The sequence below is a fragment of the Mustela nivalis genome (genome assembly GCF_964662115.1).
Source record: "Mustela nivalis genome assembly, chromosome: X".
Classification (NCBI taxonomy): Eukaryota; Metazoa; Chordata; class Mammalia; order Carnivora; family Mustelidae; genus Mustela; species Mustela nivalis.
The window spans coordinates 83,611,817-83,633,996 of NC_139040.1; the positions used below are offsets into that span (position 1 = coordinate 83,611,817).

The following is a 22,180-nucleotide window of genomic DNA, read 5'->3' on the forward strand; positions in this document are numbered from 1 at the left end:
CCAAACTGCTAATCTCGGAAGGAACCCAGAGTGTTTTCCTATATGTCTGTGGCAGTACTCTCTACAGCCTATAGCAGTTTCAAGCAGCTACTATTTCAGGCTTTCCGGATTGGCCATTGCAATTGGGAAGAACTCAAGGGAGCCCACTGGCAGGTGTTAAGTCCTGGCTTATCAAGAGCCAAGGGTAAAATACATGTTTCCTACTCAACCCCACAGATGAATAGGTGGAGCAGACAGCTACCCAGGAAGCGTCTCCAGCATAAACCTGGGTGAAGAACACCATTCCTGCAGCTTGCCTGAAGAGTACATTAGTACTTTCCTTTAGATGGAGCTGTCTGTAGGAGATCCACACCTCTCCCTCCTGGCTGGTGGGGATGCCAGCACACTTGCATGAACTGAGGCTAATTTTAGAAGTGCTAACCAGCCCCTGGAAGTTCTCAAAATGCGAAAAGTGTGTTGGAGAGTTTACCAACACAGCATCAGACAGATGTAGGGCATGACTTGGATGAAGAACTGAAGTTTCCTCTACTTTACTTTCAGCTCTGGGTTCTGTTTCCCCAGTGAGTGACCCCCAGCCCCTGCCAACCTCCTTGCTTTCTCCCTTTCGCTTCAAGGGCAAACCCAACAACCATGGGTCACAGGCATGCTGCTGTGGAACAAGCCACAAGAATGCACTTTTGTGACGATGGAGGAGTCCTAGAACCCAGTTTATTAGCATTCAGCAAAAGAAATATACGTTGTAACAAATAGGCAATGCATCAAGATATCCAGGTGTCAATGAGAGCTAGGATTTGAGAGATCATAATCCAGACAATTATGTAATGTCTCAGGGAGCAGGAAGGAGAAGCTAGGGCACATCCAGGACCATGCTCCCCATTTTACACTGGGAGAGAAAAACTCTTACACCTGGGGTGACTATATACTGCAGTTACCAATTTCTTCTGTCTTCCAGCCATTGTATTTAATATGAGCTAAATATGCATTCCTGGTTTCATCTCCACCCCACCCCCATATATAGCAGGGAAAATAAGCACCAATAATAAGAATAATAATTAAAGCCCCGTCTCTCAGCAGGCCCAAGCCTCACACATATACATGCCATGTGGATTTTCTTCTTTGGAGTGACTGTAGGATAGGAAAGTGGGAATCGGGCCAGGAAGACATTAACCCTGATAGTCACTGTTCCCCCTAATACCATTCATATGTGAACTTGAGCAGGACAAGGCAGGAGAAATGGGTAGGGAGAGAGGAACTCCCAAAGCAGCAAAAGGGGTCAAGGAGTTCTCCAACATCTCTTCTGGGCAAATGTCAACTGAGTTCTTAGAAAGTCCCATGAAAGGGTTTCCCCAATGAGATGGCCAATTCATGGTGGTTGAAGCATCACTGCTATCTGCCTCCTCAGCTTCTCAGGGAAAGGGGGCATGATAGAAACTCCACTGGGTGGAGAATGTCCCCATAATGATCCTTTGGAGAAACTTGGCATGACAAATAGCACATGGGGAATCATTTCAAAATGAAAGCACAAAATATAAAAAGGACACGGGGAGAGAGAGAAGGGAGAGGGGATGAATGGGTACTTTCAGACAGTCTACACATGGGGAAGGGGCAGGGCCCAAAAGAAAAAATAAAGCCATAAACATGTTATCTACCAGGTTCTCCATGCCTGAGACACCTGGCATTTGTCATAGTACCTGGGCATCTTTTGCTGTCCCTATCGTGAAGGGAGGGGATGGACAGTAAGATACATTGGTGTGAGGAGAGGGGAAAGAGTGAGGACCCTAGGCGGTTGAGATGCTAGCCCTCTGCACAAGCAGCAGCAATTTTTGTGTCATCTTTGTTTTGTTTAAAACTGTAAACAGCACCACTTAAAAATAAAATATATCAGAAAAGAACAATTGATAAACATTGTTTTCCATGAATATAAAATTCAAACAATATAAAAATAGATAATTGATATATATGTGTATATGTATGTGTGTGTGCATATATATATATATATAGCTTAGATGTAACATACACATGGGTAAACTTGAAGTCTCCCTGCTAAATCCCCCCATGCCTCCCTCTTGCAACTGGGCCCAGGGGCCGAGGGTGGGTGGGGTGGTGGCACTGGCAAGGGTGGGAAAGTTGCTGGCAACAGGAGAGGAACACATCCTGGGTGTAGGAAGCTACTTCCCTGCTTGGTATAGCATTGAGGAAGAAGAGAAAATAGTGTTTACCAAAGCCTTTAGCCCATGAGGCTTATGAACAGGTGTCCAAGTTGAGTGCCCCAAGGCAGGGCTTCCTTGAAGGTGCTAAAGCACTGAGAAACTGGTAGCCCTGAAAGAAGCCTGCTAGTTGGCCTTCTCTATCCATAGTCACTTGTTCTCCCACGGACTGGTTTCCTCTGAGAATTCTCAAGAACAGAGCTGTCTGGCACTAGATAAGCCTGCTGGGTAGCAAGATAACAGCAGACACCTCCTCTCCAATCATATCTTCCTTTGAAATCACATCCACAAGCATTATCCCAGTACCTTGCAATGCAGATATGGTGTTCATCTGGTCACAGCCTAAGATATGTGGGCTTGACATCAACACCTTTAGTAGTCTGAGGCCTATCTGGTGCTAACCAAGCAAGCCCTGGCTATGTTTGGGGAGAGGACTCGAGATTAGTTGGCTCTCCCAGTGTCAGCCTGTGCTGCCATCAACACATGTCCCCAGCTAGATCTTCCCTTCTCTTTCAGGTTGCAAATAGTATTTGGCCATCAATTGCTTGGATATAGAGTGAGACTCAAAGGAGCCTGCTTCTGTAGCCATGCATCTTGACCATCTCTCTTTTGGTGTCCTTGGGCTGGCAAGGACATTGAAAGAACTTGCAGACAGCAATGTTGTCCAAACCATGAAATGTTGCTCAGTTCTAGGCCCTGCTCTGTATTTGACTTTCCAAAGCCCAGAAAAATGTGTCAGGATGATCAATGACTATTCCGCTCAAGGTCAGCACCTCTCTTATGGCCCTCTTTTCACTGAGAGCAACCCTCTGCCCTTGGCCAAAGTCTGACCATCTACTTTTTCTCTTCTCAGACAGGCTGGAGGCCAGCAGGCTCTGGAGGTTGGTGATGGCTCTCCTACCTGCTGTGGCTGGCACAGTCCACATGCAGATAGGAGTTTGAACTGCCCTGAAGGACAAGCAGAGAGAGAGGAGGCAAGTAGTGGGGTTTCCCCTGTTGTAAAGGCATTTGGTGTTTACTTCCTGCCAAACAGCCAGGCCTATATCAGCCCCACCCTCCCATGGCAGCTTTGATAAGAGGCCAGATGGTTGGAATTTGGGCACTTCTCTCCTGGAATGCTGTGCTTGGGGTAAGGAGGACCTTCCTCATGCTCTCTTTCTCCAACTCCATGACTTATGTATTCTTCACAATGCAGATGGAGTTAGCCTGGAGATTTAGTTTGGGTCCTTTGAACAGTGTTAGTGCCACGCAAACTCATGTGTTACTTCCAGGGGTGAAGTTTTTATCAAATAGGTTTGCTCTTTGTGGGGAGGAGCACTGACAACCCCAATCTGAGAAATGGTGATAAAAACCAGCACAAATATATTCCCTGGGCAAGAGGATGTTTGCCATAAAATTTGCCCCCTTGACTCAGGGAGTCAACAGCCTCTGTTCCCAAGAGCCCTGCTGACCTCTTCTCATAACAGACATGGAGATAAGTGAGATAAGGGACAGGGGCAGGGAGGCAAGGATTATAATTTGGGTCAATGCATCCAGGCAAAAAAATGTTCCATTTTCTATTTCCAATAAAGAAATTAAAAGGAACCCTCTCTTACTGGTGATTAATGAAAGGCTGAGCCAGGTTAGATTAGCCTGTTGCAATGTCTTCCTGACAGCAACTGTTCTTCACCAGTATTTCCAAGCTAGTTTAACATGAAACCTGTGAATGGAGAAGTGAGTACACTATTCACTCCATAAAGGACTGCAGCTGCCATGCAAATCAGAATCTTGCATCTTGGCAGTGAGGGCAGATGCTTCCTCTAAAGAAGGCTGGTCCTTTGAGGATGCTAAGGACTTGGTTAATTAGAAGATGAAAGCTCTTTAGAGAACCAGAACATCAGTCTAGATGCCTTTGGTATCCTGTCTCTTGGGAGTGCTAGCCTGGTGCCTCTGGAGCCTCTTTACAGCATCCAAAGGAAGGGGTGGGCAAGGATTAAGGAACTTTTTGCTTCTGGGGGAGAAACTATTTTCTCTTCTAAAAAACTGGGTTACCTTGAGCTTTGCAATATCTAAAAATCTCTCTTGCCAGCAGGGACAAATGGACCTCCCTTTCCTATCCTTTCCTGCAAACTGCAAAAATCCTGACCCCTATAGCCAAGGCTAATTTAGGCTGCTTCTCTTCCTGTTTCTCAAATAAAAGAATATGTTCCTTGTGATGATATTATGAACGTTTCCTTTGGAGTAAAAGAAAAATTCAAAAGTGTCCATAACTTAGACATCACAAGCTTAAGAGAGGAAGAAGGGAACAAATTCTATCATTCCACAACTCAAGTTTTATGGCAGTATCTACTCTAGAACTCTATTTTGTTTTCTGTTTGCAACTGAATGAATTTGATCATTCCATTAAGGGGACAGCATTTTTGTCTTTAACCCAAGTTACGGCAGACCAAATTAAAAGGCCCCCATCTGGTTACAATGCCAAAGTCCACAGAAATAGGCAGTGAGACACATGCTACTTGATCCTCTCTAAGGACAGCTAGCTGGGGTGAATAGATTATAATCATCTGACGTAATGGAACAGCTATGCCAAGACTGAAGGCAGTGGGGGTGGAGAGGATCCGTACCATTACCTCACCTTGTTAACAGCAAACAAGCCCCCTGTCCTCAAGTGAGAAGCAGTACAGACCTGGCTGCTCATCAGTGGCTCATTATTCACTGTATGTAGGGGCATGGCAGGGGTACTAAGGGTTCACCCTGTGTCAAGGATGTGTGATATATATATATATATATATATATATATATATATATATATATATATATATATATATTGCACTAACTGGGCAACTGGAATAGGCACAGAAGTACAGCATCCCAAATCCTGCATGAGTAACAAGAAACCCCAAAAGGACAAGCTGAATCAACAGAGCAGCAGCAGCCTTCTGGGGCAGATGTACTCAAGCCTAACATAACCACAGATTGGCAGAAGAGGGAAGTGGGAAAACAAAGGCAAAAACTCACAGGAGCTTTCCTTGGCCAAAAGGATTTTCAAGTTAAATAGCAACCCCCATCCCCCCTCCCCTCTGCCCAACCCCTGATCCCCATTCACATGCTCACGCTCCATGCCCCCACTCCAGAACAGATGACGACTACTCATCTAGCTTTCCATTCACAGCAGTGGAGGAGTAACTGGTGGGAAGGGGGAGAGAGGCACCTTGCTCAGCCATCTCCTTTGACAGGTCAAGGCTGGAAGCCCTGTAGTGAATGGTTTGAGGCTGTTGGGGCTCAGGTTGGACCCTGGGCAGCTTAGGGATGCCATAAGTGACGCCCACAGGCTTGGACTGGGACAGAGGACTGGAGCTGAATCCTCCAGAACTAGAGGAGCAACTGGGCTCATCGACAGGCAGCAACATATCTTGAGGCCTGGCCCTCACATTCTGAGAGGCCTGTGGCTGCAGGTTATAACAAGGGACCATGGGCAAGGGTAGGTGTGTAGGCCGAGATAGCTGAGGCTTGAATATCCCAGGTGCCCTTGGCTCTAGCTCTGGTACTGACAGCAACATTGACATGGCCACAGGAGGTATGCAACAGGCTGCCTGTTGGCAGGCATATGGAGACTGGCCAGAAGACCCATCCAACTGATTGGGACTTATCCAGGCAGGGCCTGGTCCCACTGGGAGAGCACAGGAAGCCCAGGCAGGCCAGTCATAGGCCCCTGGTGGTTCAGTATAAAGGGACAAAGGACTGTCTCTGCCCCATTCTTCTTCCTCCTCTTCATTTGAATCTTCCTGCTGAGCATGAAGCTCATCAGACACTGTGTACCCTTGGGCAAGGTGGGAATTGGAGAGCTCCAGTTCCAAGGTTTCCGCAGTATCCAGGGAGCGACTCCTTCTGTTGAGGGCCATAGCAGCCGGTGGAGGCCGAGGGTGCATGCCAGGCAGTCCCAAGTAGCGAGGGAGACTGCTCACACCCCAGGGCAGACCTTGGTAGAATCGGCTATGGTAGTTACTGAATGTGTGTTTCTGGTAGTAGCCTAGCTCAAAAGCTTCCAAGGAGGCTGCAAGGTCATCATTGTGGAACTCAGGATTCTCTTCACACTTGCCTTCCCCATCCCGTTCCACATCAGCAATATCAAAAGTAACCATAGGGGGAAGTTCAGGGAGGTTTTGAGTGAAGGATGAGTCAGAGTCAGAGCTGCAGGACATGCTAGAGAAGATGTTCCCACTGCTGGTGAACTCCACAAGGGCCTGTGAGAAACTCACAGTGGCATTCCCTTCCTTTTCAACTTCTTCTTCGTCTGGCTCCTCAGGGGGTGAATAAGTAGGGTAGGCCCTCCTGGGCGAGCCTCCAAAGCTTGCTTCTTGCATATCTGGCTCAAACATAGCATCACTTTGGAAGAGCTGCATCAGACAGGTACTTTGATCTTTCTTGGAGCAGATTCCTTCAAAACGCTTCTCCAGAGGACGGAAGTCCCTCCAGTCTGGTTCACTGCTTGCAGTGGCAGGAAAAGCTGAGGTGGTTCTCCGATGGGAAGTCTGAGAGGCCCCTGAAACCCCTGCTACCAGGCCCATCACTGATGGGCCTAAAGGCCTCATCTGATATTCCATGATGGGCTTCTCTTGCCAGGCCTGAACCTCTTGGACTTGAGACTCTTGAGCATGGGCCTCTCGGGCCTGGGCTTCCCTGGCATAGGCCTCTCGGTCTTGGGCCTCTCTGACATGAACTTCTCGGGCATGGGTCTCCCTGGTATGAGTTTCTTGGGTATAGGCCTCCCTGGTGTGAGCCTCTCGGGCACGTGCCTCCTGTGCCTCTCGGGCCTCAAGCTGCTCTCGCCGAAGCTCCCAATACAACAACTGTTTCTGGATGGTCACTAGCCGTTCTTCCTCTGTCTCCATTGCCCCAGGTGGCCGAGAGGAAGAAAAGGGCTCAAAGTTCAAGAAGGGGTCAAATATCTCAGAGCTGTGACCATGAAGGTCATAAAGACAGTCATCTACAGGCGGGGAGATCTCAAGACTATCATCTGGCTCATAGAACTCATACAGGGCATCTCCACTGTAGCTGTCTCGGGGCAGACAATCCCTGCGGACAAGCCCCAAGGCCTCACCTGAATCATCCTCAAATCCAGGTGTTGTGGAGTCATAATAACCTTCATCACTATTTGGGGCAGACTCTTGCTGGTCACTCTGAGGAGTCAAAAGGTCCCCAGGGGCTAAGCCAGGATAAGATCGAATTGAGTCTAGAAGCATGTAGTCATGGTGGCCTGGGGATGTGATGGGATGGTAGCCCAAATTCAGATTGGACCTTGAGTATACCTGGGCACTTGTCCACAGATATTCTAAGTCATAATCTTCTTCCTCCTTGGCACCCTCTTCTTCCTCCTCTAATTCCAGCTCTTCCTCCTCTTCCTCCTCCTCTTCCTCATCATCATCATCTGGCAAGGCCATTTCCTCCCCACCTCCTTGGTAGGTCACCAGGCAGGAACTTCTCTTGGTCCCATCTCGATTTGCCCTCTGGCCTCCAGAGGCCATGCTGTCTGTCATACTGTCCATGTCCTGCTCTGCTATAATGTCACCACAACCTGTCAGTGAGTCAAAACTTTTCAGGGATGTGACATCCCCAAACAAGAGGCTTAGCTGGTCCCCAACATGGCCATTTGGTGGATTTATCTCTTCTGCCTCCACCTTCTCCCCTGTTTCTGAACTGTGGTACTCCTCTAGGCCACTGGATTCAGAGGCAGGCTTGGGCTGCAGAAGTGCTGAGGCATAGGCCTCCTTTGGTTTTTCTGGATCTTTATAGGTTGTCTTCTCAGTGACTGCTGGAGAAGGCTCTGGTACTAAAGTAACTTTTGGCCCAGTAGAATTTTGGGGTTTGGCATTTTCCTTTCTGGGGGCTTGGAGGATATCCTCAGTATGGGCCAGAATGGCTGAGTTCACATGTTCCTGAGGCCTGGCTCTGGCCCCTTGAGGCCCTTTGGAACCTAGCTCACTTTGTTCAGCCCCAGAGACCTTGCTTTTCCGGTGACGGCGGATACTGCTGAAAAAACCTTTCAGTCCTTTCTTTGGCTTGGGCACAGAAGGAGCCTTCTCAGCCCCAGCTTTCTCTGTGGCTCCAGATGCAGATGTCTTGCATCTGGAGCCGGTCTCCAAAACCCCATGGGCACTCTGGGAACTGGGAAGTTGGCAGGGTGATTCAGGCAAGGGTAAGGCAAAGCTGGTTCCTTCACTGACAATATCTTCAGGGCCACAAGCTGCTTCATTCAGGCCATCGTGGGTCTTGCTCTTGCTAAGATCCTTCTTGGAGAAGCTTCTGCCAGAACCTTTGCTTCGCCCTCCTCCAAAGAAACTAGGTAGGGTACAGATGCCCTTCTTGCCACCAAAAAGTTTCATGGCAGTTTTCCTCAGCCTACTTGGACCAGATGATGGTGGCTCTGATACTGTCCCTTCTGTTATCTCAGCTGCCTTGTTCTTGGCTCCTTTCTCTGCCCTTTGGTCCTGGGGGTCCATAGAGGCTACTGCTTCCTTGGCCTGAGAAGCTTCATCCTTTCCAGTCTCCATGGTGATGGGGACAACTCAGGTATGTTCAGCTGGAAAAGCAGCCTTCTGGCTTCCAAACAGTGTTACATCATCAGTCAGGAAGCATCCCGGTTGGATCTAGAGGAGATAAAATAGAGGAAAAAAATAGAGTATACTGGTAAGCAAGCAGCCAGGCTGGGTTTGTTTTCACAGGTGTCTGTTATTTCAGACTTGAGAGGAACCAGAACCAGAAAGAAAGTAAAAGAAAATGTAGGAAAAACTTAATGCATTCCATATGGTTGGCTTGCTGGGTCAGCCTCCTCTGGCCCCAAGGCAACAAAACCCTACATTAAAACAACAGATAGCCATCACTCCAGCCCCTCATTGGGTTCATTCCGGGGGATCTGCAGATGTGGGAAATACTCACTTGTGCTACTGACTGCAGGAGGAATTATCAAAGGGTTAAGGTAGGGGGAGGCTGGAAAGGCAACAGGGAGGTCAGCTCTGATGACAGAATTTTTTAAGATCATTTGGCAAAATAGCCCATTGAGTCCTCACTGGTCTCTGCAGGACCCAAGCCTCAATTTCACATTAGTCTGGGTTCTCACTGACATTTTTCCTGGGGCTAGAAAGAAAAAGTATACCTGAAATTTCACCTCTTCTCCATAGGCTCCCTAGATTGCCTACATGCATAGGCTCAGACCTTCAGAAACCCAGAATAGGAACCTCACAGATTCATATTCCAGAGCTGCAATCCAGGATCTGCTTAAAAGCACATGGTGGTTTTGAGACAAGGGACTCTCTAGGCTTCAGTATCTTTGGTCCAAGAGGCCTAGCAATACTTGCTCCTCATAATGGTTACGTGAGGGGTAGGTATAGGTCAGATTCTATTGACTGTTCTGCTGGGGAAAATTTTTAATGTGGCTCTTAGCAACTGTAACCCCATGTTCCACTTTAGAATTGTGAGGAAAACTATTTCTTCTCTACTGCCTTCATTATTTTGGCCCCCATCTAGCTCCCTATTTAGAAAGGGAACTCCTTGAAGGCATAACTCCACATGATTCATGTTCCTAGCCTAGAAGTTAGGCTCTCAACAGCTATTAAATAAATAAACCTGGTATAAGGCACACCCTTCTGGTCTCTCAATTCTCCAAACATCCAAATGCCACAGGGATGGAATAAAAATGACTATTCACCATCCACCCCAACACATGTCCTCCACCCCAAGTCTGATATATTCATTCTAGTGACTCCAGCTGGTTGACAGATGGATCAATGACCAGCCTGCTAAAACCTGATGACCTATCTCTGGAAAGTTCCTCACCACAGTGTCCCCTCTCTGTAGGATAGCCACTATTAGACAGGGAGCTAGGGTAAAGAAAGGAGGCAAAACAACTGCTAGGAACCAGAAAGAGACAGGCAAGCCCTGCTGGTATCCCGGGAGTAGTTTGTCAGCATATCAACCTTATAATTGTTTGCAACAGTGATAAAGACTCACATATTCACCTGCAGTGGAAGATTATGGACCAGCACTGGGGATAGAGAGACTGGCAGCTTAACTAGTCCCTGACCTAATTGGAGGAACCTTCCTGGAACCCCTGATCCTGTCCTGCAAACATTAATTTTGTGCCTTGCACCTTGCTTGGCTTGACAGTTGAACTATCAGTGTGACCAGCCTTCCATCAAGAGTACTCTGCATAACTGAGTATTAAACTTGGAGCAAGATAATGGCTGGTTATCCAGAAAATAAAAGAGAAAAGATATCACCTGATCCCTTCTCTGTAGAGATAAGTAATGTCATTTGCTCAGGTTAGGGTTTGTTTTTTTTTTTTTTTCCTGGATGACATATTTTTACATGATATTGTTCCAGCTCAGCTCCCTCTCCCCCACAAGAGTTATCTCTACAGTAAACACTGCCACCATCACCTCAAAATATACAATCCTGCACACACACACAACAATTCAGAGTCCTCTCCTCAGGGATAGGATGGGAAGCGGGGCCCTATCATCTTATCTGATAGATAATTAATTAATTAATAATAATAAATAAATAAATACAGAGATGTTTTTATTTCAACCCTGAAAATATTGACAGTGTTGTCATTTATGGTGCTAGACATGGGAGAGATGGGACAGCAGTAGTGGAGTTGTTTATGAAATTGTATTCCCCTCTGTGGAATTTATGAAACTCAACCTCTCCTAAACATTTGGTAAGTAATAGACATTGAGCTTAGTTTTGCAAGGTAGGCCAAGAAGGGAGAACCCCTAGCTAGAGCTTTTGTGGGGAGTACCTATATGTAGGATACAACATAATACAGGTCTTAAAGAAGATTCCCCCATCTTAAGATGCATGGTGGAATATTGTTCTTTATACCTAGCTATCATATCCCAGGATAAATCTGAAAAGCAGAAAGATAGCCCCCAGGCTCAGAAAAGCTACCTTGAGGAGAAGGCATTCAATCTAGGCCTTGTCAAACGGGAGTTAGTAGAAATGGCAATAATTTAGGGGAAGGGATGAATGAGACTAGTAAGTATGGCTGGGCATCAGGAAGACTAAGGGCCAAGAGAAAAACCTCACAGGCATAAACATCCTTGTGGACAGAAGGCTGAATTTCCCTGCTGGGTTTGGGGATGGAGTTCCCAGGAATGGAGGGATTAGGCAAACTGAATCTTAAAGAGGGCTGCTTTCCAGAAACTTGATGCCCTGACTAGAAGGCAGTTCCTATGGGCCTTCTCTTAACCTTGCTCCTGCGCTCCACTGGGGTAAAAGCCAGACCACTACTTTCTACATTGTCCCCCTCCCTGCCACATTAATCTTCAGTGTGTTGTGGAAGGAGCCGCAACACATGTTAGGGTTCCAGGCCATGCTAGGGGACCCTAAACAGGCCAAGGCACCCTTCTTAGGCTTGAGAACTTATGGAGATCACTAGAGTGGTATAAGAATTACATGACATAATGAACACTAAACACACTTTGTAAACAGTAAAGTGCAGTACAAATGAGAAAGATTAACATTACTGTTATTATTATCATCTTCCAAGTCAGATCCCAGTTTCTTAGAAAGTAGTAGACCACATGTAAAAGGCCACTTATTTGGGAAAGGCATTCACTGTGAGGAGCCTGAGGGACCAGCTGCCTTAGCCATTCTGAGGAAGAGCCAGGTGTGGGGAATTTTAAAAACAGGAGCATGGATTTATATAAAGTCCTCTGCTAAGGGTAGTTTTAAAAGTGTGTGTGTGGGGGGGGGTGCCTGGGTGGCTCGGTGGGTTAAGGCCTCTGCCTTCGGTTTGGGTCATGATCCCAGGGTCCTGGGATCAAGCCCTGCATAGGGCTCTCGGCTCAGCAGGGAGCCTGCTTCTCCTTCTCTCTCTGCCTGCTTCTTTGGCTATTTGTGACCTCCATCTGTCAAATAAATAAATCTATAAAAAAAAAAAAAAGTCTGTGTGTGGTGAGAGTGGGTGAACTAGGCAGGCATATCTCTGGACTGGGATTCTCTCCCTACAACTTCAGGCCTTCCTCCTAAGTACAACCAGGGTGTCATCTTTGATGGCAAGGACCAGCCTTGAAGTTGCTGTCTCCCATTTCCCTACCTTGTCCTTCCCAGGGCATGTACCTCCCTATCAGCCACCCATAATGTCTACTATGTCTCCCCAAGACAGCAGAACAGGAGGTGGCAAGGATCACCCATAGCTGGTATCTCCCTAGCCCAGCCCTATCTAGCTACCTCTGGCCCAGATCCCTTCTCCACTCCTTGCTACCCTACCTGGTCCCATTGCTGTCCTTCCCTAATGGGCTATGTGCCTTTATTTGGGACCACAGAATCAACTGGCCAGTAGAGTGAAGTGGGGCAGAAGGCAAAGAGGACTGCAAGGGACAGACTCTGTAACCCTTTCAGGTTGGAGCTGACTCCTGCCAAGAAAGTGGTCCTGCCAAATGCAGGGCCCCTCAACCCTTGGGTTTCTCAACCTGTGTGGCTAAGTTTCTGGTGGACTGGTGGGTAAGGGAACACTCTAAGGGTACTCTGTGGTCCCTGCTGTTTATTGCAGTTGCTTCTTTCATGGCAGGGAGTGGTATATGGTCATCTCTGCTCCCAGGACCAGCCTCAGGTCATGCTGGGACCAGTGGAAGGCTGGCTGCTAGGGCAGAACTTGTTTTTCCTCCCTTCCTCTCAAAACACAAGCAGGAGACCAGACACAAACTTGCCCCAGAAATCCTTCTTAGTGAGGAGGAAACAGCTGCAGCCTGAGACTTACATATTTTGCTCCCAGCACAGCTTCCTGGGGCCAGTTCAGCCAACTTAGAGTTAAAGGAAGAAGTCTGTGGATTCATATAGTAGCTCCAGAGGCATGACCTTAACCAGCATACTTCCCTAGACCTCCACCAAGCAGCTTTCCTGGGGGCAAGACTACTCTGCGCCCATCTTGTGCTTGCATATGGGGGCATGGTAACTAAGGAAGCAGTGCTAAGGATAGGAAGTCCTCCCCACAACAAGAGTCAGCCAGTTCTGCACTATAATCAGCTCTGCCTACATGGGGGAAATCCAGCAAGTTCCTTCAGTTTCCTCAACTGGAAAACGAGGCTATTCAGAGTGTCTCTTAAAACCATTGTAAGGAACAAAACCAATATATATATATATATATATATATATATATATATATATATATATATATACCAAATAAAATTCAGTATATAGCAGAGGCTCAAAAACATAGCAACCAATTTTTAAAAATATTTTCTTCAAATTATAGTTGGACAATTTCCAGCAGCAAAACTCCTTGTTTTTTGTTAAGTCACCAAAACTCCTTGGGCCTCAGTTGCCCCAAGTGGTAAATGAGGGTGACCATGTAGTTATCTCACAGGAGGCTTTAGCTGTTCTTTTAGCCAACCTTTGATGTTCAGGGACTTAAAATGTTGCCTCCAGTCAGCTAGTGGTTAACAGCTCTGGATTATTCGGGAATTTCAGCTAGCCAGGTTCTATAGGCCAGAAAGGTAAACAATTCAAATTCAGTTAAAGGTACCAACATCAAAAGAAATGCAAATCAACAGACACCCTTCACCCAATGGGGCACTTACCAGGTTACAAAGCACAGCCCACTCCTTCACCTCCCATTTGCCATTCCCATCAATCCACTAATCAGTCCTATTAGGAGATGCAAACTCCTTGTCATCTTGTCACAGAACAGGAAACTATCTAGACTCCGGGAGAAGTCTTGAGTAAATCCACACACTGGGATGTGACAGAGCTACACCAACCCCCAGGCTGCTGGAGTTCCCCTTCCAATACCATTTTGCTTCACAGGGCTAACTCCCAATTGAAGGAGGAAGACTGAAAGCAAGGACTGTACAGGTTCCCCTCCTACCTGAAAGCCATCATCTTCTTCTCCCCTTGCACCCCTGTCCCAGCCAAGCTGAGCTTTCTCTGAAGCACTTCCAGTCCTCACTTGGCTGCCACTGTTTTGGCCCCACCTAGCACATTCCAGAAAGCATGCTGACTTCAGAATACAAGGGCTGCCAACCCAGACTATGGCTGCTCCCCTCATCAGCAATTCTATCACCACCATTCCCAAATTGTGAATCACATTCCTTTACTTCCCTTTTCCTTGGGAGATAATTTTGAGGTGCCAAAAAAGGTTCAAACAGAAACTTGCCACTGGGGACAAAGATGCAGAATATGATGCTATTATTTAAAGGAAATGACTTATGAAATGATCTGGTACTGGAATCAATCATTTCTAAAGCCCACAGCCAAGGTCCACTCTCAAGACCATTTGTTCAGGACCTGAAAGGGCTGCCTGGCTTGGCATCCTTTTGTGAAGCTATACAGACTTCTGGCAGAGGTATACCCAAGCTAACCCTGCAACCACATCTCCCCTAACTTGCAGCCTTACCATTAAGGAGCACCTCCTCTCAAGGCAGTATCCCATAACCTCTAGATGCAGCACGGACCCCAAAATGGGCCTCCTTTCCTTGGATCCCATTCCCCACCACCATCTCCTCAAATGAGTTAACATACTCAGCCTAGGGGCTATCTGTTCATTTCTCTCAAATGGGTCCTTTTTCATCTTATAGTCGTACAGATAGCATGGAGCAGGAGCTTAAACAACACTGGTTCAATTGAATTCCAAATTCAGCTGGAGTTTGTCAGCCCAGAACTAAAATACCAGCTTCATCCCTTACAAGTGGTGGGGTTTGAAAAAAAGGCCTAACCTCTCTGAGACTCAAATACCTTATCTAGAAAATGAAGAAAATGCTACCTATCATGCAGAATCACTAAGAATTAGAGATGATAAATGGAAAGGATAAATTGCTCCCTAGTTATTGAGCAGATGTTCAATAAAAGACCCTTGTGATAGGGCCTCTTGCAGTCAACTTCACCACTCTAGCTCCTCAGCTGCCAGTCCATGTCCTCTGAAGAGGACATAAGCCTCTTAGCTGAGCTCCTTTTGGTCCTTCCCTGCCACAACACTCGAATCCCATCTCTTCCCTCCCCTTCTTCCATCTCCTCCCACACCCTTGCCAGATTCATTTTTATTATCTTGATTATAGTGCATCACTCCTCTACTTACCAAATTATTCCACACCACCTACAGAATCAGGGTCAAACCCCTGAGACGTCAAAGGGTCAAACCCCTTTCCCTGGGCTTCAGACTCACTCTCCCTGCATGTCCCTTACAGGTTTCCTAGCCTCACTTCTCTACCCTTTAGACCCGAATACATAGGGACTTCTCCAGTGTAGGAGGTATGGTGACCCGGGCATCACTTCCTCCTAGAAATTGGCTTTCCTGGTAAGCCTTTTTGATGCCCCACTTTCTCCTGAGGATGCTAAGGTTCCCTGCCCAGCTTACCTGGAATGATGATAGGTAAGGGGCTTCTGGGAGCTAACCCATCTCTTCCATACTCCCCTCTCAGGCTCCAAAACTTCCTTAGAGAAGAATATATCTTAGGTGGATGTCATACCTGCTTAGTAAGACTTCTACTATGTCAATATTAAACCAGCAAGGGTGACATCAAAGACAGGCACCCCCTCCGGACCCCCCAGTTCAGATGAAGAATAAGAGGATCTAACTCCAGGGAGACAGAGATGACAAGGCAGCTAAGGAAAGCCTGAAGAGGAATAGCTGGGCTAAATGAACAATGGAGTCCCTGAACTTTCCCATGTATCCACTTCCCTATATATACCATACCCTATATAAGAGGCCAGGTAAGGAAAATGAGGCTTGGGAGGGGATCAGAATCAGGGTATCAGTGTACTTGGTGGAAGAAATCTTGAAAGGAAGGGCAAGAGCTTTATGCTCCTGTGTAACCTTGAGCAAATCCTTTCCCTGTTAAGGGCCTCAGTTTCCCCATTTAGTTTCCCCATTTAGAAGCTTCCCCATTTAGAAATGGGACACTGAATTAGGGGTCTGCTTGCCCCAGGCTGTGTGAGAAGCTGGGAGAAGAGTAGTCCTGTGCCCAGTTTTCTAGTGGCTGCAGAAAGAAGAGACATGATGGGGCCGTGTGATTTTGGGGGTCCTAGGCTTCAGTGGGAGGCCTGAATGCCTTAATGATTGGGCTCAGTATACCACTGCCCTACAGCCCAGCCTCACTCCTCATGCCTCCATCCACAGAACACTGCCCAACACTTTATTTTTTTCAAAATGCACTAGGCCTGGCCTGCAAATATTTCCTATATGTCCAGAGGGGAGGGAGAACAGAACTGGCCCAGCCCTCTCTCCCCTGAGCAGCAGGGAGGGCTGATGAGTCCTGCCTGCAGAAGCTGGATTAGTATCTGCTTGGGGAAAAAACAAACAAAAACTGTAGGAGATGAAAGCACTGAAGGCTCTGCAATAAGAACTGCAGATCAAAAGGTCCAAAATGCCCCTGCAGCACCAGTATGCCTACCTCTGCTGCCACCAAGGCCTCTCATATTATTTTCTTCATTGTCCATAATTATCCCCTAACCCCAAAAGAGGAGGTATGGAGAAGCAATGCACCCTCACTCAGCGGGCACCTCCTCAGTTGGTTTTGGTTTCCTTAACTTTCTTCCTGGAGATACACTTACACATACACAGGTTTGAAAAATAAGACCAAGGAGAGAAGAACAAGACCAAGGCAATTATTTAATTCAGAGAACAGTAGTTGGGAGTGGGGAGAGACAGTTTAATGCCCATGAAATCTTCAGGGGTTTGTTAAGCAGGAACAATGATAGCCAGCTGCCCCCAACCTCACCCCCCCAACAAACACACATACACACACACACACACACTCATGCATGCACACACACATGCAAGCATACAAGGTTTATATACAGCATGAGAGGCTCAGCTTAGCCCTGAGAAAGAACTTCCTGGCAGTGTGAGATGTGTGGCCAAGGAATGAGTGACACAGGGAGGAAATGCCTCCTCTGGAGGCTTTATCTTTATCACCTAGTTTATCTGCCTGGATTGAATTAAGGCAGGGGAACTGATGAAATAACACTGGGCATGCCCTCTTCTAGCCTCAAGTAGCCAATCTGAAAGTGAGAGGTCTGGAAGCCCCCTTTCCCTCTTTGTTTCTACAAGCAAGCCAGTGACCTGTCAGGCTTGCTGTTTTTATTTCCTTATTCCCCTGCACCAGCAGAGCCGGGCTGCCCCCACACCTCATACACACACTTTCAGCCACTGTAAATGTAACAGTTTTTGAGGAATTGTTAACCCTTCCACTATATTAAGAGAGAATGTTTGGACTTCCAACTTCTTCCAACTACCTCCCCTCCTTCAAAAACTTTCAGCCTCCAACAGGCTGCAGATTAAGACCAAGAAGCAAAATAGACATGAAAGGGAAAGTAGAGTTCTACAGATGGGGGCCCCAACCTAAACCCAGCACCTCTCTCTTGAGGAATGGAAGAGGTGAGGAAGGTTAGAGATTGGTTAGTAAGATTTATATTGAACAGGGGTCATTGGAGACAGTGGGATACAGTTCAAGAGCTCTTGCACAGGAGGCAGCAGCCCATCCCCAAATGCTGTGTGACCGTAAGGAAGTCCCTGTTGCTTTCCAAGACTGTTTTTCCATCTTGTAAGCACAGGAGCCCAAACTGGTGCTCCCTGAAGGCCTGTCCAGTTGGAAGAATGGGGATCAGCAGAGGCCTGGGGAATACTTAGCCTCCACCACATTGGTATGTGGTCTCTAGGCACCCTCCTTCAATTTCACTCCCACAAAATGCTTAAAAGAAGTAAACATGGTACAACTTCCCTCCACACATAGCTGCCCCTCAGTTCTATGTCCAGATCCAAAGGTGACTTATTACAGTTCCACCTTATAGCATGCTTTCCAATCGTGAAGACCCCTTTCTAAAATCCCATATTATCATGGCATATTTCTACCCACACATAGAAGTATCAAAACCTCCCAGTTTTCCATTCTTCAATGGCTCCTTCTCCCATTCTCCCAAGATCAGATGCCCATTCCACAGTCTAGCATTTGAGAATCCCTACCACTGGGCACCAACCTCCTCTCTACCTTAAATCCAACAATCTCAACCAGAAAAGACTAAGTCACATCTCTCAGCCTGGCTGCCAACAACCCCCTCGCATTCCTAATTTTGCTTATGCCACTACTATGCCTAGCCAAACCCCTCTACTTTCTGGAAGTTTCCAGGGTAATCACCCTGCATATACAGATTTCTCCTCTCTCTCCATAGTAGTTTGTCTTGAGGCTCATGAATTAGCAACGAAAGATATGTGTAGTCTGAGGCCTGGGTAGTACAGATCTTGAGCTTGTTGTTAAAGGGAGACATGATTTATTTATTTTTTTCTTGTGGTTGCAACCCATCACCCTTCTCCATTCTCACTGGGCATACTCAGTAAATATCTGAGCATTGAGTATCATTTCTCTAAGCATTTTTATATGGATCAGGACAAGTACAACTTGGAGAGATAAAGGTCTTCTTGAAAGCTCCACAAAGACAGCAAGTCTTTCCAGAGCATTCATGAACTGCTATGCATTGCTAGGCTTTGAGGGGGTTGTGGCTGAGTTCAAGGTTTCATTTACCCCTTGGAGGGGTTATGAAAGAATCTAGATATCCATGATATCAGGGAGACAAAGTAGAGGCAGGGAAACTTATAGTTTGCCTCCTATTATAATTTAAGCCCCCAAATAGCCAAGGGATGCAGGCAAGCCTGTAGGAGTTCTGAGCAAGAAGAGGTCATTATGGGTTGAAAGAGACAGGCAGAAAAGACACTCAGGAGAAGGTGGGCCCAGAGTTGGGACCTGAGAGCGAAAAAGATTTTGCACAGTGTAGGTAAGTGGATTTGGGTGTGAGGAGGGGAGTTATACAGAAAAGATATAATAGGTGGCTGTTGGTTTGAGGCAGGGCAGAGAGCAGGTCCAGCCCTGTGCTGGAGATACCCAGCTGCAAACAGAGGGTTGGTTTCCTTTGGTGCCTGGTCAGAGTGGCAAGAAGTGACTATAGTGTATTATCTGTAGTCCTGGCTGGTGTCACAAAGGTCCTCTAACAAGTAAGGGATTTACTCCTCTCAAACACCCCGCTTTTGCAGCCCACAGGGTTCTCCACCCTCAGAGGCTGGTCAAAGGTCCAAGAAGAGCTTGCCAGGCCCCTTGGTCACTCCCTCTCTCCTGTTCTTTGGAAAAGCCTAGAGTTTATTGCCAGAAGCAAACTATGGTGCAGTGACTGCAGTGATGCTTATCTCTTTTCTGTATAACTCCCCTCCTCACACCCAAATCCACTTACCTACACTGTGCAAAATCTTTTTCGCTCTCAGGTCCCAACTCTGGGCCCACCTTCTCCTGAGTGTCTTTTCTGCCTGTCTCTTTCAACCCATAATGACCTCTTCTTGCTCAGAACTCCTACAGGCTTGCCTGCATCCCTTGGCTATTTGGGGGCTTAAATTATAATAGGAGGCAAACTATAAGTTTCCCTGCCTCTACTTTGTTTCCCTGATATCATGGATATCTAGATTCTTTCATAACCCCTCCAGCTGCACTGGGTAGGGGGGAAAGGGCTCTGCTAAATGTCCTCAGGTAGGGCAGGGAGTCCAATAGCACAGTGTCCTCCACCTAGCCCATGCCCATGACTATGCGGCAGGCTGGCAGAGCCACAGAGGGAAATGTTTGTGTGTAGAAGGAGGCTCCCCTTGACCCTGTGGGCTGTGACAAGATGAGACTGACCAATCAAGGCCAGCTCTGCAGGGCCAGTCCAGTTGCTACCTGGGCACCTGGACTGTGGATCGCATGGAGGGCACAGCCCCTCTTCACCAGGGAGCCTGAGCAAAGTCCTGCAGTCAGGTGGTCACCAGTGTCAGAGATGTCTGCAGTAGACAATGACAGCGGCTCAGCAAGCTGTGTATTTTAAGTAACTGCGAAGTTGGAGGGTTTGGCTGTCTCTGTAGCTCTCTCACACAGACCCAGAGGATGCGTTCTCTACTACAATAATTGCTCCCTTGGCCTCTGGCACAGAAATTGCCCCCCCCCAACGTGATGCTTATCTCTATTTTTAAATGGGAGGCGGGAGAGAAAAAAGCGGCCAGAGCTCTGCAAGGGGAGATGAGGCGAGGTGAGTGGGGACAAAGCGGCCTTGCAGATCTAACCCAAGTACTAGATTGAGCTGCAGTTCTAAACTAAGGTCCAGCAAGAACTCGGTTGCCAGCCCGCCTATCCGCGGGGGCGGGCGCCAGATGTGCCTGGAGGCCCAGGAGCAGGGGGTGCGGCTGGTTGGGGCCCACAAGGCCGAGGATCCTAAGTGGGCAGCCGACAGGCCCAACTCAGCTCCCTAAGAGAGGAGGCAGACAGTGTGGCTAGCCCAATCCATGTCAAAGCTAGTATCCATTGGGCCCAGGCCAGCGCGCGGGCTCCATCCGCAGAGGGGAGAAAGAGGCAGGGGATGCACAGGGGAGGGAAGGGGAGGTAGCTGGGCCGCTGGCGTGAGCAATACCCACGTAACACCGCTGTTCCAGCTAATGTGCTACAACAAAGCTGTGGAGCTCCCGGCCTACAAATACGCCGCTGCGGGTGTTGGCTGGTGGCTTCCCTCCCTGGTCAGTGCGGTAGCACGTGCGGGCCCCATCCCCGCCTCCCCCGAGAGCCTAGAGGCATGGCCCAGGCTAGCCTGCTTGCCTGCCCGCTCTCTGTACCCCCTCTAGCCGCGGTCGCCCGCGCCCAGGGGACTCTGCTTTGCCCCTCACCAGCCAGTCCTCAACGCGGGTTCCCAGGGGGAACGGAGAGTGGCCTGGATGTCCACTGGCCCAGCCCCTGAAGCCCCTCTTCAGGCGGCCAGAGCGGAGCACGCGGGATTGCATGGGACGGCCGGCAGGCAGAGGCTCCCGGCTGCGCACAACGCTTACCCCGCCGGGTCGGGTTTCCAGCCCGGTTATTGTCTGCTACGCCGCCCTGGCCAGGGCTCAAGCCTAGGCTGCTGAGGCTGAGATCGCCGCCACCGATGCTCCCGCCGCCGCCGCCGCCGCCGCCGCCACGGCTCCAGTCACCTCCTGCACTGGGTCCCCTTCCCCAGGCTCGGGGCAGCTCCCCCATATCCCCTCCCCATGGACTCCACGGCCACTGGGTGGGGCGTCGGCGCCCTGATTGGCAGGCGTTTTGTCCAATCGCAACGGTGGGAAGGCGTGTCCCCCTCCGCCCACTGTTTTCCTTGGTGCATTGCCCTTTAAATGCAAATAAGCGTGGGCGTGGTGTTTGCTGGGGGGCGGAGAGGGTGAAGAACCCCTGGCCCGGACTCCCCATTCCCACCCCCACACTGGGCGGTTTGTGGCTGGGCGACCCAGTGAGCTCGCTGGGCCGGTCCCGCCCGGATGGGGCTCGCAGGAGCCCTGGAGTTCGGTTTCGGTTTTACATGCACACTCCATTTCCGTGGACGCTGTGCAATCGTGCTGAGGCGCCCTGGCCGGCACCCGGCAGTTTATTCCAGAGCTACAGGCGGGCAAGGAGAGGCGGGGCAGAGAGGCTGGGGAACCTGGGGGACTGCAAAGCCCCCTGGCGCCTCGCTGGGCCAACCTTAGTTGTAGAGATAGGACTCCCCGGCGCGTGCCGCCAGGTTGTTCAGCCGGATTACTTACCTGCCAGGAAAGCCGATTGCAGCCGTACATGCCCCAGCTTTGGCCTCTCAGGCGCACCACGGCCCTTAGGGACAATTGAGGTCAGTTTGCACCCATTACCCAAGGGCTTGCTGTTGCTCAGAGAAGGGAAAGCGTTTCCCTGAGGTCACCTAACCTGCCAGCGACGGGGGTGGATTTGGAATTCAGAACCCCAGGCTACTGCCCTAGGCTGCTCTCATTTTTCTCTGGAGAGACCTGTTCCTGTAGTTTGACACTCACCCAAATTTCACACCTTTCATGGAACAAGAGGGGATCTCCAAGGTCTCTAGAGGACCCCTCAAACTTCTCATGGTAAGCCAAGCTTTGTGCAGTTCCCTGTCCCTGAGAAGTCTAGAAATTGAGAGAAAATTCTTATCTGGGCCCTTACTGGAGGTCAAGGCTGAAGATGGAGTGAGGAGGACTG

The 22,180-nt window shown here is 48.5% G+C and overlaps 1 protein-coding gene across 2 annotated transcripts; it reads right to left on the reverse strand.

The window, feature by feature from the left end:
- Positions 1-675: 675 nt before the first annotated feature.
- Positions 676-21,228, reverse strand: AMER1 (APC membrane recruitment protein 1). Of its 2 annotated transcripts, none has more exons than XM_082717206.1 (2): positions 21,013-21,228; positions 676-8,833 (listed from the first exon to the last, which is right to left on the reverse strand). In XM_082717206.1, the coding sequence occupies exon 2, from the start codon at positions 8,735-8,737 to the stop codon at positions 5,333-5,335; it is 3,405 nt and encodes a 1,134-aa protein (XP_082573332.1). In that variant the 5' UTR covers positions 8,738-8,833; positions 21,013-21,228; the 3' UTR covers positions 676-5,332. The 2 variants fall into 2 exon arrangements, with proteins under 2 accessions (XP_082573332.1, XP_082573333.1); XM_082717207.1 differs by having other exon boundaries at positions 20,854-21,222.
- Between the last annotated feature and the right edge of the window lie 952 nt (positions 21,229-22,180).

What these genes read in the sequence shown, in the direction of transcription:
- AMER1 (XM_082717206.1), bottom strand. Translation starts at nt 8,737, where the DNA reads ATGGAGACTGGAAAGGATGAAGCTTCTCAGGCCAAGGAAGCAGTAGCC.